Source organism: Agelaius tricolor, unplaced genomic scaffold, assembly GCF_023055355.1.
Source record: "Agelaius tricolor isolate 1412-34295 unplaced genomic scaffold, bAgeTri1.0.p SCAF_7, whole genome shotgun sequence".
Lineage (NCBI taxonomy): Eukaryota > Metazoa > Chordata > Aves > Passeriformes > Icteridae > Agelaius > Agelaius tricolor.
Window position 1 is genome coordinate 1,125,908 of NW_027269267.1, and position 19,242 is coordinate 1,145,149.

Below are 19,242 nucleotides of genomic sequence, written 5' to 3' on the forward strand. Positions count from 1 at the left end.
GTGATGATTCAGGCACGGGTGGCACTTGAGAGTCTTGAAGTGCTTTTCTAATTTCAGTGATCCTGGGGGTTTTAAGTGATGCCTTATAAGAAAAGGTTCTAAAAAATGGTATTAAGTATTCTTTTCATGCTGTGGTGACTTTTACACTGAGGTAACCTAAGAACAGCAGAGAGTTGGACTTTAAATGGGGATTTAGCAAGTAGACCCCTAAAAATGGAGAATGGTCTTCATGTGAAAAGTTTTGTGTAGTTAAATTGTGGAGAAATCAGGTTTTAAACTTTGCACTGTGCATTGTTTGCAGGTATTCCCTAGAAATTGGTGCTTCTGTCATAGCTCTGTGTTAAACCAGAATGAACTGAAGGCACTTAAGATTTTGACTGTGTTATAATTTTGGAGCTGCAGTGCATGGGAGAGTTTCAAATAGCTTGTGAAAGCTTCAGTGTAAACTTCATTAATTACTTGAAATGGTGATGAGCTTTTTTTAGAGGTTCTTGCTTTAAAAAAAAAAACAAAACAAAACAACAAACACACAAAAAAATCCACAAGAAAAGCCCACAAAAACCTGTGTTCTGTGCTGCTTTTTGGGAAAGGCTTTGGGGTTCAGGTGTCCCAGAACCTGTCAGGAATTCAGGTTGCACAGCTGCTCCCTGCTGCTGTGTCTCAGGTTCTGGAAGAACCCTGGCCCCAGATTGCTGAGCAGGCTCCTGGTAGGAAAAAAAGCACAAAGCAAGCCCTGAGAAACCCTCCCTGCTCAGTGGGGCTGGGAAAGGGTTTAATAAGGCAAGAGCTGTAATTAATGCACAGAGCTGCTTTGAAGAAGCTTCCAAACGAATCCTCCTTGTGATGGCAGGAAAATATTTCCCCAAATCCATCTCTGCATTTCCACCTGTGGCTGTTTGGTGGAACGAGAACTGAGCTCAGGGATTTGTGTCCATCCCCAGAGGATCAGAATCAGGCATTTTCCTGCTGCCTTCTCCCCAGCCCATTCCCAGAGCATTTCCACCTGTGGCTGTTTGGTGGAACGAGAACTGAGCTCAGGGGTTTGTGTCCCATCCCCAGAGGATCAGAATCAGACATTTTCCCTGCTGCATTCAGTGCAGTCCATTCCAAGAGTGTTTCCACCTGTGGTTATTGAGTGGAACAGGAACTGAGCTGAGGGATTTGTGTCCCATCCCCAGAGCATCAGAATTAGACATTTTCCCTGCTGCATTCAGTGCAGTCCATTCCAAGAGTGTTTCCACCTGTGGCTGTTTGGTGGAACAAGAACTGAACTGAACAAGAGCTGAGGGGTTTGTGTCCCATCCCCAGAGGATCAGAATCAGACATTTTTTCCTGCTGCCTTCTCCCCATCTCATTCCTGGAGTGTCCTGCCAAGGCAGGAACATTTTCCTTTAACACAGGGTGATGTTTCCACCTGGGGCTGTTGAGTGGAACAGGAACTGAGCTGAGGGATTTGTGTCCCACCCCCAGAGGATCAGAATTAGGTTTTTTTCCTGCTGCCTTCAGTGCAGCCCATTTCTAGAATGTTTCCACCTGTGGCTGTTTGGTGGAACAAGAACTGAGTTGAGGGATTTCTGTCCCATCCCTAGAAGATCATGAATTGAGGGTTTTTCCTGCTGCCTTCTCCCCATTCCCAGAGAGTTTCTACCTGTGGCTGTTGAGTGGAACAAGAACCAAGCTGAGGGATTTGTGTCCCATCCCCAGAGAATCAGGCATTTTTCCTGCTGCCTTCAGTGCAGCCCATTCCCAGAACGTTTCCACCTGTGGCTGTTTGGTGGAACAAGAACTGAGTTGAACAAGAGCTGAGGGATTTGTGTCCCATCCCCAGAGCATAAGAGTCAGGCATTTTCCTGCTGCCTTCTCCCCAGCCCATTCCCAGAACGTTTCCACCTTTGGCTCTTCAGTGGAACAAGAAGTGAGTTCAGGGATTTGTGTCCCATCCCCAGAGAATCAGAATCCGACATTTTTCCTGCTGCCTTCTTCCCATTCCTGGAGCATTTCCACCTGTGGCTGTTTGGTGGAACCAGTCTGGGGGATTTGTGTCCCATCCCCACAGAATCAGAATCCAGCATTTTTCCTGCTGCCTCCTTCCCATTCCTGGACTACTTCCACCTGTGGCTGGTAGAACAAGAACCAGTCTGGGGGATTTGTGTCCCATCCCCACAGAATCAGAATTGGACATTTTTCCTGCTGCCTTCTCCCCATTCCCAGAGAGTTTCCAGCTGTGGCTCTTGAGTGGAACAAGAATGAGCTCAGGGATTTCTGTCCCATCCCCAGAGCATCAGAGCATTTTCCCTGCTGCCCTCTCCCCAGCCCGTTCCCGGAGCATTCTGCCAAGGCAGGAACATTTTCCATGCGCGGAGTGGGAGCTGCATGGAATTACTGCCAGTGGAAACTATGCTGCAAGAGCCCGGGCAGCAGCTGCCCTGCTCGGCTCAGCCGCATTTTCCATGCTCCCGGTAATTAGCAGAGGGAAGCTGACTAATTACTGACGTCACCTCTTTCCAGTGCCGCTTACATTTTGTTCCCAAGCATGCTCAGGAATTCGCTGTCACCCACAGGATGCTCTGAGAGCTTTTCTGTCACCAGGGGCTGGGCTGGCTCTGCTCTGCTTTGCTTTATAAACGCTGCGAGCGGCAGCCGCGGCTCCCGAGCAGCCGCGATCGCTGCGGGACCGCCGGGGGCCGGCCCCAAAAATGCATTTCCGTAACTTCCACTACAGCTTCGGCTCGCTCATCGCCTGCCTGGCCGATGGGCAGCTCTTCACCCAGCCAGAAACAAGGGTAGGTTGGGGTTTTTGGGGTCTTTCTGGCAGCTCCGCTCCGGAGGGGCTGCTTGCACTTTGCAGTTTGCTGTGGTGTTTGCTGGGTCCCAGGACAGAGGAGAATTGAGAACCTGAATCCATGTTCTTAGAAGGCTGATTTATTATTATGTTATATTAATTCTATTATATTTATTAATTCTATTATATTCCATTATATTCCATTCCATTCCATTGTATTCCATTCCATTTCATTATATTACATTCCATTATATTACATTCTATTATATTAAAGAATGCTATACCAAAACTATACTAAAGAGCAGAGAAAGGATACAGACAAAGGCTTAACAAGATACTAATTAAAAACTCGTGGCTGATGGGCAGTTCTTCACCCAGCCAGAAACAAGGGTAGGTTTGGGTTTTTGGGGTTTTTCTGGCAGCTCCGCTCCGGAGGGGCTGCTTGCACTTTGCAGTTTGCTGTGGTGTTTGCTGGGTCCCAGGACAGAGGAGAATTGAGAAGCTGGATCCATGTTCTTAGAAGGCTGATTTATTATTATGTTATATTAATTCTATTATATTTATTAATTCTATTATATTCCATTCCATTGCATTCCATTCCATTCCATTGCATTCCATTCCATTCCATTCCATTCCATTGTATTCCATTCCATTATATTACATTATATTATATTAAAGAATGCTATACTAAAACTGTACTGAAGAACAGAGAAAGGATATAGACAAAGGATTAACAAGATACTAATTAAAAACTCGTGGCTGATGGGCCAGAAACAAGGGTAGGTTTGGGTTTTTGGGGTTTTTCTGGCAGCTCCACTCTGGATGTTCTGCTTGCATTTGGAAGGAAATTGCAGTTTGCTGTGGTGTTTGCTGGGTCCCAGGACAGAGGAGAATTGAGAACCTGAATCCATGTACTTAGAAGGCTCATTTATTATTATGTTATATTAATTATATTATATTAATTCTGTTGTACTCATTCTATTATATTAATTCTATTATATTAGTTCTATTATATTCCATTCCATTATATTCCATTATATTAAAGAATGCCCTACTAAAACTATACTAAAGAACAGAGAAAGGATACAGACAGAAGGCTTAACAAGATACTAATTAAAAACTCGTGGCTGACTCCTCAGAGTCCTGACACAGCCTGACTGTGATTGGTTATAAAATAAAAACAATTCACACATTGGATAAACAATCTCCAGCCACATTCCAAAGCAGCAAACACAGGAGAAGCAAAAGAGATAATTATTGTTTTCCTTTTTCTCTGAGGCTTCTCAGCTTCCCAGGAGAAGAATCCTGGTGAAGGGATTTTTCAGAAAATGTGCCAGGGACAGTTTGCCATAAAAGTCTTGGGGCTTGGGAGTCTGCAGCAGGCTGCTCTGATGGGAGCGATTCCAACTCTGGGAATTATTCAATTTTAGCTCTCAGTGGTTGGAAAAATTGTCTCAAGTTTCCCTCCAGACTTCTTGGACTGTGTGATGTATTCTGAATTTTCAGCAAATATTTAATCAGTTCTGGAATGGCTGCCCAGGGAGGAGGTGGGGTCCCCATGCCTGGGTGTGTTTAACAAAGCCTGGATGTGCCAGGGTTTAGGGGAGGTGTCAGGGGGCAGAACAGGCTGGGCTCAGTGGCCTTGAAGGTCTCTTCCAACCTTGTGATCCTGTGAATTCTGTAATCCTGGATTTGGAGAAAAGGGCAGGGCACAACTTTGAGCTCCTGCATGTTGGGAGTTAAAACTTCCCATCAAGAATCCTCATTAAATATTCTTAATAATTTATTATGAAATGTTTTTATCAGAGGTTTCATTTCCCTGCAATGGGTTTTGGAAGCAGAGGTTGTTTTTGATGGAACACTTGGAATAAATAAGTAAAGAAATGAATAAATAACACAGCAGCCTCAGTTTGTGTGGGAGTTCAGAGCTGCTCCATGCTGCTCTTCCTTTACTGATTTTGGTAGCAAGATCAATGAATTTTTAATCCATTTGATACTTCTCTTGGGATTTTTTTTTCCTGGTAAAACTACAAGAAATCCTCTTGGGTCTGTATTTAGCTGATTTGCAATATAAAATAAATAATAATGTACATATAAAAGAATATAAAATACTTATCAGTCCTGATACAGTGAGCTGTTACTGCTAAGATACCTTAAGGACAAAAATAACTTTTTTTTAAACTGTCATGGTGATAAAGTGACATTTCTGATCTCTATAATCACATAAATAAATAATTACATATTAAAAAACAAACAAACAAACAAAAAAAAAACCCAAAAAAACCCCTCAAACCAACACAAAAAAACCCCAAAGCCCAGATCTCTCTGTCTTTAAATACAGAATGAGAACTTGGAAATGGAATTTATGGGTGTATTTTCCATGCTTCCATCTCAGCTCTGGGGCTCCCAAACTCCAGCTCTGTGTGGGGAGGGTCCTGCTCCTCTTTCAGAGCTCATTCTGAACAAGCTGCAGAAGCAGAACAGCCCTGATTTTAAAATCTCTTTGAATGGAATGGTTTTATACCCAGCTGTGGTGAGTGTGTGAAGTGGAGCTTCTCATGGAGGAAGATGAAATTCTGAATTAATTTCTGCCTTCTTACGTAATTTCCCTGCTTTTTTCCTCCTGCTAATTCAAAATATTGTAGTAAAAAAGCCCTCAATGGAATAATGTTTATTGTGGCTTTATCCTGACTTTCTGGGAAGCTTTTAGGGAGAGAAAATAGCTGGAAATTTCCCCAGTTTGAATCCATTGGAATAAAGGCCTTGGGAAGGGCCTGGCAGCTCCAGAGCCTCCTCTTGTGTCTCTCTTGGCCTGGAATCCTGCAGGGACAGTGGAAGCACTTTCCATAAATTAAATTTAAAACAGCAGGAAAGCAGGAGATCTTCATGGACTTCATTCTTTGTGCTGAGTCACTGCAGAAAATCACATTTAGCTTGAAAATCAGGATTTTTTATGTTTCTCTGTGAGAACTTGTGGTGGTTCCATTGAAATTTGCACATTTGGGCAAAGGCTTGGCAGAGTTTTCTTTTCAAGGTTTTTGGGTATTAATTTTCTAAGAAACATTTCAATGTCTTCTGTAGCTAAATTAGAGTGTCTTGTCCAACATTAATTTCTGATAATAATATAATAAGTGATAATATAATTTATTAATAATAATGATATATTTTGAGGATACAGAGAAGTAAGGGATAAGGTAGAAAACTTCATTCTAGAAAGAAAAAGGAAAACAAACAAAGCTGTTACAATAATCAGTATTCAAGAGTGGTAGTTTGCCCTTATGAATAAATTCTCATTTAAAATTAATTTCTTTATTAGCGTTTAATGCTGATTTTCTCTTCTGCTCCTCTCTCTCCAGGCCAAGTTTGAATCCCTGTTCCGGCCCTATGACAGGGACCTCACCTTCCAGTATTTCAAGAGCTTCAAAAGAGTGAGAATAAACTTCAGCAACCCTTTGTCTGCAGCAGATGCCAGGATCCAGCTGGACAAGACAGAATTCCTTGGAAAAGAGCTCAGACTCTATTTTGCTCAGGTAAAAAAAGCTTGTTGGGATTATCCTGGGGGGATTAAAGCTTTCCTTGTTCTGACTCCCATCAATCCTCCAGCTGATGTGGAGGATTTCTTTTTCCAAGCTGGAAAAGCCCAATTTTGGGGTTAAATTTTGGGTTTGGGATAAAAGGGTTGGAAAGATGATGGGAATTTTGGGAATTTAACCCTTTTTTTACACTGGGTTTTGTGCATGTTTCTTCTTGGTCTTCTCAAGTCATTTGCTTTCTTTTCTAGAGTTTCTCCCAAGTTTCTGGAAATCTGGGAATTGTTTTAAAGTATTTGTTATCCCAGCATCCCAGAATTCCTTCATGGTCTCTTTTTGTCAGATTAATTAGAGAATCCAGGGCTGTTCCAGAGCTCCACACATTTAGAGGCTGTTGATATTTCCCTTTTTTTGATAACCTTGGATGGGAATGAGAACATTCCAAGAATGTAAAGGGCTGGGGGAGGCTCCTCTGCCAGCACCCAGGGAGTCCCTGTGGGATCCAGAGTGTGGAGCTGCCCATTCCAGGGCTGGATGTGCCCATTCCAGGCTCTGGCTGTGCCCATGCCAGGCTCTGGCTGTGCCCATTCCAGGGTTGGATGTGCCCATTCCAGGGGCTGGCTGTGCCCATTCCAGGCTCTGGCTGTGCCCATTCCAGGGCCCTGGCTGTGCCCATTCCAGGGCTGGCTGTGCCCATTCCAGGGCTGGCTGTGCCCATTCCAGGGTTGGATGTGCCCATTCCAGGGGCTGGCTGTGCCCATCCCAGGGCTGGCTGTGCCCATTCCAGGGTTGGCTGTGCCCATTCCAGGGCCCTGGCTGTGCCCATTCCAGGGTTGGATGTGCCCATTCCAGGCTCTGGATGTGCCCATTCCAGGGGCTGGCTGTGCCCATTCCAGGGGCTGGCTGTGCCCATTCCAGGGCTGGCTGTGCCCATTCCAGGGTTGGATGTGCCCATTCCAGGGTTGGATGTGCCCATTCCAGGGCTGGCTGTGCCCATTCCAGGGGCTGGCTGTGCCCATTCCAGGGGCTGGCTGTGCCCATTCCAGGCTCTGGCTGTGCCCATTCCAGGGGCTGGATGTGCCCATTCCAGGGTTGGATGTGCCCATTCCAGGGTTGGATGTGCCCATTCCAGGGCTGGCTGTGCCCGTTCCAGGGGCTGGCTGTGCCCATTCCAGGGCTGGATGTGCCCATTCCAGGGGCTGGCTGTGCCCATGCCAGGGCTGGATGTGCCCATTCCAGGGGCTGGATGTGCCCATTCCAGGGCTGGACCTGCCCATTCCCGGGTTGTAGCTGCACATTCCAGCCTCTGGAGCTGCACATTCCTGGCTCAGAGCTGCCCTTTCCAGGCTCTCCCTGCCCATCCCAGTCTTGGGGATTTCCCCCTGAGCAGCTCTGGAACTCCCTGCTCTCGGGCTCTGGCAATCAGGCTGCTTTTCCAGCTGCTTTTCCAGCTGCTTTTCCCTCTGAAAATTGAGTGGGAAAACAAATCCAGAAGTGTTGGACGCCCCCCATGATCCAGATTATTTTTATCCCTGCTGGAATTCCCTCCACTCCCACTTTTGAGGATGACTCCCAGCACCATTTGTCACGAGGCCTTAGAGGCCCTGTCCTGCCGGAGGTGTGGAAGGGCAGAGGTTTGGTTTTCAGGGAAGAACATCCCGTTGGAATTTCCCTCAGAGCTGTGTCCTGGCTGGTGCTGCCACCCTGAGTGCCGGGCAGGGCACGACAGCCCCGGGATGAGGGGATGCAGGGATGAAAGGATGCCAGGGGTGTGAGGTTCAGGGATTGAGGAATGCAGGGGTGCAGTGTAGGAGCATCAGGGGGCAGCACGGACGGGATGGATGGAGATGAGAGATCCCTGCAGCCAGGGCTGGAACTTGGGGTTCATTGCAAAGGGCCTGGGGCAGGGCCCTGCTGGAGCTGCCAGACACAGCTCAGAGCAGGCCTGAGAGAAGAGAGGGGAGAGAGGATGAGAGGGTGAGAGAGTAAAAAGGGTAAGAGGGCGAGGTTCTCATTACAATACAATAAACCTTCTTCTGTGTTGAATATTCTACTAATCCAGTACAAGATACAAATCTTGTAGTATATACATACAGCCTATAAGAATCATTATGTTACCACACTGTGTTACATTTTAAACCCTACGAACTCCTCTTTGGGCCCTTCTGCCAAGCTGTAGGGTCTGCTCTGACCCCTGGAGCTGTCTGCAAGCAGAGGGTGTTGTTCCATCAAAAGGGGGATCACCTTCAGCCGGCCACACCATTGTTTTCCAGTTGTTCAGTAACTGAGGGATCTCAAAGCTTGCTTTCATTTCACTCTCGCTTATAGTTTCCATATTCTCACAATCTTTTGCCAGACAATCATATTTATAAGGCTTTCCTGTTTCATCTTCCCCAACAGTGCAGAGATTCAGGGATGCAGGAATTTCGGGATTGAGGGATGCAGGGATTCAGGCATGCAGGGGTGCAGCCATTCAGGGTTGCAGGCATGCAGGGATAAGGGATGGAGGGGTGCAGGAATGCAGGGATTGAGGGGTGCAGGCATTCAGGGGTTCAGGGATGCAGAGATTCAGGGATGCAGGGATTTGGGCATTCAGGGGTGCAGGCATTCAGGAATTCAGGGATGCAGGCATTCAGGGATGCAGGGATTTGGGCATTCAGGGGTGCATGGATGCAGGGATGCAGGGATATAGGAATGCAGCATTCAGGAATTCAGGGATGCAGGGATATAGGAATGCAGCATTCAGGAATTCAGGGATGCAGGGATATAGGAATGCAGCATTCAGGAATTCAGGGATGCAGGGATATAGGAATGCAGCATTCAGGAATTCAGGGATGCAGGGATATAGGAATGCAGCATTCAGGAATTCAGGCATTCAGGGACACTTTGGGATTCTCTGGTTTCTCTTGCAGACTTTGCACATCGGGAGCTCCCACCTGGCCCCCCCAAACCCAGACAAGCAGTTCCTGATCTCCCCTCCTGCCTCTCCTCCTGTGGACTGGAAACAAGTGGAGGATGCCACTCCAGTCATTAACTACGACCTTTTATATGCAATTTCCAAGCTAGGACCAGGTAAGAAGGTGGAAAAACCAGAATTTTGGTGGAGGAAAACACCTCAAAACTTCCCGGATTTCTAAAACTTTCCCAAGAAAATTTTATTTCTGTTTATTTTTTCTTTCTATTTGTTTTTCTTTCTATTTATATTCTAGTTCTATTTATATTTTCTTTCTATTTGCATTGTAGTTCTATTTATTTCTATTTCCATTTATATTTTATTTATATTTCTATTTTGTTTTTATTTTTATTCCATTAATTTTATTTCTATTTATATTTTATTTGTTTATTTAAATTTCTATTTCTATTTTATTTCTATTTATATTTTAGTTCTATTTCTTTTTATTTCCATTTTTATTTTATTTCCGTTTATATTTTATTTCCATTTATTTTTATTTCTATTTATATTTTCTTTCTATATTTATTTTCTTTCTATTTCTATTTATTTTTGTTAATTTTTAATTCTATTTTCTTTTTCTTTATTTTCCTTTCTATTTATATTTTCTACTTATTTTCATTTGTATTTATTTTTATTTCTGTTTTCCTCAGAGGAGGAAACTGCTACTGAATGTAGGAGGAATTGTCAGTATGAGCCTAAAATTCCTTGGAATTTCAAAGGGATAAATGCCTGCCCCTCCTTTCCCCAGTGATTAATGATCATATCCCTGGATTTCCCTTTTCTCCCATATTTTATACAACTTATCCATGAGAATTGGTGCAAATTAATCTTTCCTTAAATCCAGCTCAGATTTAACCTCTTTGGGGCAGTATTATTAATTTTAGGGGAGAGAAAAATGGTCACATTTAATAACATTGAACAGAATTAAATTACTCTTATTATTTGAGAATAATTATTCTCATTAATAAGATTCAAGAGAATGAAAACTGTGTCAGATTCATTTTACTGGAGGATTTTTTAAATTCCTGTTCACCTCCAAACTTAGGGAATTGTAAAGGATGGAGAAAAGGGCAGGGCACAACTTTGAGCTCCTGCATCTTGGGATTTAAAACTTCCCATCAAGAATCCTCCTAATTAAATATTCTTAATAATTTATTATGAAATATTTTTATCAGAGATTTTATTTCCCTGCAATGGGTTTTGGAAGCAGAGGTTGTTTTTGATGGAACACTTGGAATAAATAACTAAAAGATGAATAAATAACACAGCAGCCTCAGTTTGTGTGGGAGTTCAGAGCTGCTCCATGCTGCTGTTCCTTTACTCCAAGTTTTCCTTCCAAATTTTATGAAAAAAAAAAGAAACTTTAAAATTAAAAACAAAAAAGAAACTTTAAAAATATTTTAGGCCTTTCCAAGCATTAAAAATTGGTCATTTTCCCCTGTTACTGAGCATTTCCTATGGAGTTTTCCCACCTAAAAACCCCATTAAAGAGTCACCAAGTTCCATTTCCTAAGGAATTCCCCACCTAAAAACCCTATTAAAAATTCACCATGTTCCATTTCCTAAGGAATTTTCCTCCCTGAAAAATCACCATGTCACATTTCCTAAAAAAAACCATTGAAAAGTCACCATGTCACATTTCCTAAGGAATTTTCCCTCCTGAAAATTCACCATGTCCCATTTCCTAAAAAAAAAAAAAACATTGAAAAGTCACCATGTCACATTTCCTAAAAAAGAACGATTGAAAATTCACCATCTCCCATTTCCTAAGGAATTTCCCCACCTAAAATCCCCATTAAAAAGTCACCATGTCCCATTTCCTCAGGAATTCTCCACCATGGAAAAGCCCCCAGGTGACCTTTGCTCAGGAACTTCCCACCTAAAAACCCCATTAAAATCCCCCCAGGTCACCTCTCCTCAGGAATTCCCCACATGGAAAAGCCCCCAGGTGCCCTTTCCTCAGGAATTCCTCACCTAAAAACCCCATTAAAAAGTCACCATGTCCCTTTCTTCAGGAATTCCCTACCTAAATCCCCATGGAAGAGGTCCCAGGTGATCTTTCTTCAGGAATTCCCCACCTAAAAACCCCCTGGAAAAGCCCTCAAGTGACATTTCCTCAGGAACACCCCACCTAGAAACCCCATTAAAAACGCCCCAGCTGCCCTTTCCTCAAGAGTTCCCCACATGGAAAGGCCCCCATGTGACATCTCCTCAGGGATTTCTCCCCTGGAAAAGCCCCTAGGTGACATTTCCTAAGGAATACCCCACCTAAAAGCGCCATTAAACCCCCCTCAGGTGCCCTTTCTTCAGGAATTCCCCACATGAAGCAGTCCCCAGGTGCCCTTTCCTCAGGAATTCCCCACCTAAAACCCCCATTAAAAACGCCCCAGCTGCCCTTTCCACAGGAATTCCCCACATGGAAAGCCCCCAGGTGACATTTCCTAAGGAATACCCCACCTAAAAGTGCCATTAAAACCCCCTCAGGTGCCCTTTCCTCAGGAGTTCCCCACATGGAAAAGCCCCCAGGTGCCCTTTCCTCAGGAATTCCCCACATGGAGCAGTCCCCAGGTGCCCTTTCCTCAGGAATTCCTCACTAAAAACCTCATTGAAATTCACCATGTCCCATTTCCTCAGGAATTCCCCACCTACAAACCCCATTAAAACCCCTTCAGGTGCCCTTTCCTCAGGAATTCCCATTTTTATTCCCATTTTTCCCCCCTCAGGGGACAAGTACGAGCTGCACGCTGCCACGGCCACCACCCCCAGCGTGGTTGTCCACATGTGTGAGAGCGACCAGGAGGGCGAGGCCGAGGAGGAGCCCAAAAAACCCAACCCCCAAATTTCCTCAAGAATTCTCCCCCTAAAAACCCCCTGGAAAAGCTCCCAGGTGCCCTTTCCCTTGCAATACCCCACATGGAAAAGCCCCCAGGTGACATTTCCTAAGGAATACCCCACCTAAAAGCGCCATTAAAAAGTCACCGTGTCCCATTTCCTCAGGAATTCCCTACCTAAATCCCCATGGAAGAGCCCCCAGGTGATCTTTCCTCAGGAATACCCCACCTGAAAACCCCATTAAAACCCCCCCAGCTGCCCTTTCCTCAAGAGTTCCCCACATGGAAAAGCCCCCATATGACATCTCCTCAGGCATTTCCCACATGGAGAAGCCCCCAGGTGACATTTCCTAAGGAATACCTCACCTAAAAGCGCCATTAAAACCCCCTCAGGTGCCCTTTCCTCAGGAGTTCCCCACATGGAAAAGCCCCCAGGTGACCTTTCCTCAGGAATTCCTCACTAAAAACCTCATTGAAATTCACCATGTCCCATTTCCTCAGGAATTCCCCACCTACAAACCCCATTAAAACCCCTCCAGGTGCCCTTTCCTCAGGAATTCCCATTTTTATTCCCATTTTTCCCCCCTCAGGGGACAAGTACGAGCTGCACGCTGCCACGGCCACCACCCCCAGCGTGGTTGTCCACGTGTGTGAGAGCGACCAGGAGGGCGAGGCCGAGGAGGAGCCCAAAAAACCCAAACCCAAACTTTCCTCAAGAATTCCCCCCCTAAAAACCCCCTGGAAAAGCTCCCAGGTGCCCTTTCCCTTGCAATACCCCACATGGCAAAGCCCCCAGGTGACATTTCCTAAGGAATAATACCTCACCTAAAAACCCCATTAAAAAGTCACCATGTCCCATTTCCTCAGGAATACCCCACCTAAAAACCCCCTGGAAAAGCCCCCAGGTGCCCTTTCCTCAGGAATTCCCCACCTAAAACCACCATTAAAACCCCCCCAGCTGCCCTTTCCTCAAGAGTTCTCCACATGGAAAGGCCCCCATGTGACATCTCCTCAGGGATTTCTCCCCTGGAGAAGCCCCCAGGTGACATTTCCTAAGGAATACCCCACCTAAAAGTGCCATTAAAACCCCCTCAGGTGCCCTTTCCTCAGGAATTCCCCACATGGAAAAGCCCCCAGGTGCCCTTTCCTCAGGAATTCCCCACCTGAAAACCCCATTAAAACCCTCTCAGGTGCCCTTTCCTCAAGAGTTCCCCACATGGAAAGGCCCCCATGTGACATCTCCTCAGGCATTTCCTACATGGAGAAGCCCCCAGGTGACATTTCCTAAGGAATACCCCACCTAAAAGCGCCATTAAAGCCCCCTCAGGTGCCCTTTCCTCAGGAATTCCCCACATGGAGCAGTCCCCAGGTGACCTTTCCTCAGAAATTCCTCACTAAAAACCCCATTGAAATTCACCGTGTCCCATTTCCTCAGGAATTCTCCCCCTAAATCCCCTCTGGAGAAGCCCCCAGGTTCCCTTCCCTCAGGAATTCCCATTTTTATTCCCATTTTTGTTCCCATTTTTCCCCCCTCAGGGGACAAGTACGAGCTGCACGCTGCCACGGCCACCACCCCCAGCGTGGTTGTCCACGTGTGTGAGAGCGACCAGGAGGGCGAGGCCGAGGAGGAGCCCAAAAAGCCCAAACCCAAAATCATCCAGACCCGCCGGCCCGACTACAGCCCCGCCTCCCTGAGCTGAGCCCAGCCCGGCCGCCGCTCCTGGCGGAGGAAATCCGCCCTTCCAAGGATTTTTCCAAGGATTTTTCCAAGGATTTGCAGTGGAGAAGTGCCCGGCTGCGGTGGCACGGCCGCAGCAGCTGCGGGAGGAGAATTCCAGGTTTGCCGCAGATAAAGGAATTCCCTGCTCAGTTCGGAGTGTTGATCCCTGTGCTGAGGGAATCCCCACGTGCCGGGAACAAAGGATGGGAGAAGGGGACATTTTGGGGACAAACTGGGCTGATTCTGGGGGACGGTTCCTTGTTGTGACACCCCTGATGGGTGTTTGGAAAACCTTGGGATGACAGGGTTGGAGAGATGATGGGAATTTTGGGAATTTAACCCTTTTTCTTACACTAGGTTTTGTGCATGTTTCTTCTTGGTCTTCTCAAGTCATTTGCTTTCTTTTCTAGAGTTTCTCCCAAGTTTCTGGAAATCTGGGAATTGTTTCAAAGTATTTATTATCTCAGCATCCCAGAATTCCTCCTGGATGTGTACATACATGATATATTTATATTTGGTTTTATTGGCACTCGTTTTCCAGCAGGATCCAATTCCTCCAGCACCTGCTTTTGGTGCTCTGGAAGTTGTGCTTTTAAAATTTTAACCTTTGGAATTCCTGCAGAGCGTTTTACCTGGCAAAGCAGTGGAAAAACGTGCAATAGGAGAGTTGTTGGAATACGTGGATTTTAAATTATTTTAAGTTCGGGTAATTTATATCTCCAATAGGATTTGTTTGGGAGCTTTGACTCGAGGGGGGGAAAAAAGGACTCAAATAATGCTGATGGTGCATATTCAGAGCAGGGGGATTTTTCCAGTGGGAAACAAAAAAAAACCAAACTGATGGAGAAACTTGAATCTGCATTTTTGGTGAGTAAAGATTTGCTTGGGATTGGGAAATTCCACCCAGGAAGCAGTGAGGAGAGCTGGAGTGCCTTTTCCTTGTCCATTCCTACTCCAAGCTGCACACTTGGATCTTTTTCTACTGGTTTTGGATATCAAAAAATCCAAACTTTCTGAGCTTTGCTTCCAAACTCAGCTGGGATGAAATGCTTAATGCCAAGGAATGCTGATTTAAGCAATGGGAATATGTGGGAGAAGCTTTAGGGCTTTTTTATGGCAGTGTTTAAAGGCTCCTAAATGCAAATTTTAAAGAAGAAAGATGGCAGAAATATTTTAATACTGTTTTTTAAACTGGAGATCCTCACCTTGAAACAGTGGTCAGGATTTTTTGGGAGGAGACAGGAATTGCTATCCCTAGGAAACGCCACCTGGGGTCTTGGAAAAGGGATGTTGGAACCTCTCATTGTGTTTTTAGCAATCAAACTGTGGCTCTCTCCTGGTTTGCTCTTGCCACAGTTGGTCTGAGAAGAGCTTGAAGCAAATGTTGACTGAAATTCCTGGTTGACACCTTGGTTTTTTAAATAATATTTGTTTTAAAAAGAGTGCAGCCATTCCAGGCCACGGTGCAGGGAAACAGGGTGTTCTGGAAGGCCTGGAATTCCTGACTGGAATGCAAATGTGGGCCTGGAGACCAGGAATATACTGAATTTCCTGCTCTAGCTTGGATTGTCATTCCCTGGGAACTGGAACAAAGCCTGGCTCTGGTGTCTGGGTGGCCCTGGCTCCATGGGAGCTGTTGAGAAGAGCTGATCCCATGGATTGCTGGAGCTGGACACACAGGAAAATCAGATTATTTTGGGTTACCCTCAGCTCCACGTGCTGCATTCAACACCCAAAAGAAAGGAATTCACGGAGAAAAACTTTGTAGGTTTGCCACAACTGCCTTGAAGCCTTTCCAAGACTTTTCCATGTTTCTCAAACGACTGCTGGACTTTGTGTCTCACCACATTCAGTTCAAAACACGGGGAATAATTCCTGTCCCGTCCTTCTTCCATGGAAAATCAAAGCATGACTTTGGCAGTCGAAACCCAGGTGGCTGCTGCTGGGTTCCTTCCAAAAGCAGAGCTGCTTTTCAATTCAAACCATCAATAAACCTGATTTTAGTCATTTTAATAATACCTGACCCCTGCCTGAGGTGGGAGCTATGGAAGTCTTGGAATGCTCTCAGTGTGTTCCTGGTTGGATCTGCCACCTCCTGTCCTCATGACTCCAGTGTGCTGCTTGCTTTTTCTGGTTATTTTTGTAATGTTCCAATGGATGCTTGGTTGGTATTTTATACACTTGTATAGCACGGGGCAGATTGAAATTAAAATATTTTGTTGTCTTCTTGTAAATGTCCTGGTGTTTTCTGCACAGAGCCACTCCAAGTTCAGCACCAGAATGGGAATTTTCAGCTTCCAAAGGGGCAGAATGTTGTGCCAGGCCCTCATAAATGATGCCTTGAAAAGGTTTCCAACCTTCAGAGAATTGCATGACCTCCACATGGGAGAATCTGCCCATGAATAAAACCCTGGGGGGATGTTCCAGACCTGATTCTTCTGAGCCTCAAGTTCCTAATAAAGGTATCAGCATCTTCCTGCTCCAGAATAATCCCTGTGCATTCATAATACATGAAATATTTCTATTGAAAATGAATAATTTGGGGTTGTTTGCAGAGAAGTTCTGGATTCCCCACCCCTGGAAGTGTCCAGGGTCAGGTTGGACGGGGCTTGGAGCAGCCTGGGCTGGTGGGAGGTGGAGTGAGATGAGCTTTAAGGTCCCTCCATCCCAAACCATCCCATGGTTTCTGAAGCTCCTGGAATACAGAAATACATCAGTGTTAAATGGCTTTACCTGATAACATTAAGTCCTTTTGCTGCAAGAGGAATTAAGGGAAACCATGAAGGTTTTGCTGTGGGAAGGGATGGAAGTCCTGTGATGGCAAAAAGGAATTTCTGGTGCCCAATTAAAGCCCTGCCTCGTTGAAGAGGTGAAGGCAGCGACCTCAAAAGGACCAAAGTTGGTTTTTAATCAGTTTTGTTTTCCAGAGCAGCCCCAAGGGTGGAAACTTTGCTGTTTGACCCTGGCCCAGTCCATCAGAAGGTTCTTCAGCCCACACTCGTCAGGGGTGGGGAAGGAATGAGCTGCAGAGCTCTGGAGCCTGTGAACAATTTTTGAACCATCTCTGAACAATTCCAGCAGGGATTTTGCCCATGGCTTCATCACCTGCCTGCTCAAGTTCTGCTTCTGGCTTGGCTTGGGGAACACAACTTCTTCCTTTTTGCTTTTATCCTGCCTTGCCCAACACACTTCAGAAACATTTTCCAGAGAATTATTCCTTGCTAATGCTTTTAATAATTCATCATTGGATCTGGAAAGACAAAACAATGATGAAGACATGCCCCAAGACGCTGGTAAAGAACATTTTGACACTAAACTTTCAATGAATACCAAATTTTCAGTGCTACAGGCAGTGAGGCAGGAGCACAGAGGTGACTCCAATGACAGGGGACAGGATGGAGCTGGCAGGGCTGGATTTATCTTCCCTGACAAAATTTCCATTGATAACAGGGAACTGTCACATTCCAGGCTTTGTCGTGTTGAGTGTTGTGTGTGTGTTTTCCTGCCAGGAATTCCTTTTGTTTGGACTTCCTTTGGAAATGGCAGGAAAACACATCCTGGGAGGGGAGGAGCAGCTGAGGGAGCTGGGGGCATTGGAATGGACAAGAGGAGGCTCAGGGGGACCTCACTGCTCCCCAGAACTCCCTGACAGGAGGGGCACGGAAAGGAGGAGAGGAAATGGGCTGGAATTGCACCAGGGGAGATTGCTCAGGTTGGAGATGGGGAAAGAAAATTTCCCTTCACTGGAATGAGCTCAGGGCACAGGGCTGGGTCCAGATGGCTCTGGAATGTCCCAGGGAGGAGCCCCCAGCGCCCCCCATGTCCCTGCTCAGGGCTGGGCACTGCCAGGGCAGAAGTTGTGCCCCCTGTGCAGGGAATTGCTGCCCATCAACCCCTGCCCATCCCTTGGCACCACTGAGAAGAGCCTGGGGCATCCTCTTGATGCCCTGATGGATGCCCAGTGCTGGAGATCAAAGCTTCCTGCACCATTTAAGATAAATCAAGTTGATAATTTTCCTCTGTGAAAGTTTCTGAAAGGAATTTCTTTTTTCATGCCCCTCTTAAAATCTGTGGGGTGTTTGGGTCAGAGCTGCCCAGGGAGGTTTGGGGTCACTGTCCCTGGGAGTGCCAGGAGGAGTCTGGATGTGGCCTTGGGGTGATGCTGGTGCTGCTGGCGTGGGCTGGATGCTCCTGAAGGGCTCTTCCCACCTTGAAAATCTGGGATTAGAGCCTTAAAGTGGGACCGAGTGGCTGAACCTGAAGGATTTCCAGAGGCACGAGGAGGTGCCCATAGGTGGAGCTAAATACCCAACAATGGCTTCATCCTGAATGAAGCCAGCTCTGGCTCCCATCCCCTCAGCAGATGTTGGAGAAGATCTCTGACATCCCTGCCAGCCCCCAGCATTCCAGGATTTTGTGCTCCCACCTTCACAAACTGCTGTTCTGCATTTCCCTTTGGAAATCTCTTCTCTTTGAAGGAACACCTGGGGCCACCCACAGAGAAAAGTGGCTGGATCCAGATGGAAAAGGGAAATCTCGGGTGCCACTTGTGGCTCTGGAGAAGTGATCCCAATCCCCAGGGTGTGTGGGGTTTACAGAGAGTTCACCCAAATAATTCCCTGCTGGGAGTCACTGTCAGGCTGATGGGAAGAGCCTGGAGGAGACTCCTGGGAGAGCTCAGAGCCCATCCCGGAGCCTGAAGGGGGCTCTGAAAGGAGGGAGAGGAATTTTGTACCTGGGCAGAGAGAGCCAGGACACAGGGAATGGTTTTAAATTGAAGGAGGGCAGGGCTGGATGGGATCTTGGGAATCAGGAATTGTTCCTGGCAGGGTGGGCAGGGCTGGGATGGAATTCCCGGAGCAGCTGGGGCTGCCCCTGCATCCCTGGCAGTGCCCAAGGCCAGGCTGGACACTGGGGACAGTGGAAGGTGTCCCTGCCTGTGGGACATGAAAATGATCCTGAAAATCCCTCCCAGCCCAATCCTGGGATTCTCTTATGTGCCTTTAACAGCAGCATGGATTTTTTTTTTTGACCTTTTCTAGGAGCTGAACCATGCTGGGTTGAGCCCTTGTAAGTAAAGTAATGCTGCATTTATTGATGTTATTTGAGTGGGAAAATGCAGGGCTTGCCATAAAAAGCAGCTTTTCCTTCTCAGCAGCACAACCCTCCCCAAAGCTGTGCCAGTGCCTTCCCTGGAAGGCTGTGGGGGCCTGGATGGCTCCACGTGCTGCCAAGGCATGGAAAGTTCTTGCTGAATGCCTCTCCCACACAGTCCCAGTTTGGCACAGGGATTACCATGTGCTGCACCTGCTTTTTAATCTGCTGGACATATCCTGGCTGCTGAGGCTGCCTCCTGAATCCCAGGAGCTGCTGGGACGTGCAGGAATGCTGGGCTGGAGCTGCCCCAGCACCACTGCCCTGGCATT

At 46.4% G+C, this 19,242-nt stretch overlaps 1 protein-coding gene across 4 annotated transcripts in view; it reads left to right on the forward strand.

Moving 5' to 3' along the window:
* Positions 1-12,928, forward strand: part of RCAN1 (regulator of calcineurin 1) — a 48,138-nt gene extending 35,210 nt beyond the window's left edge. Inside the window, exons 1-4 of one of the 4 annotated variants that reach the window (XM_071430082.1) lie at positions 2,563-2,783; positions 6,139-6,312; positions 9,225-9,384; positions 12,687-12,928. In XM_071430082.1, the coding sequence (XP_071286183.1) occupies positions 2,697-2,783; positions 6,139-6,312; positions 9,225-9,384; positions 12,687-12,913 (648 nt within the window). In that variant the 5' untranslated portion in view covers positions 2,563-2,696 and the 3' untranslated portion in view covers positions 12,914-12,928. Of the gene's footprint in view, positions 1-2,562; positions 2,784-6,138; positions 6,313-9,224; positions 9,385-11,988; positions 12,460-12,686 lie in introns of those variants that run through there. The other 3 variants (XM_071430081.1, XM_071430080.1, XM_071430079.1) reach the window with 3 other exon arrangements.
* Positions 12,929-19,242: the final 6,314 nt, after the last annotated feature.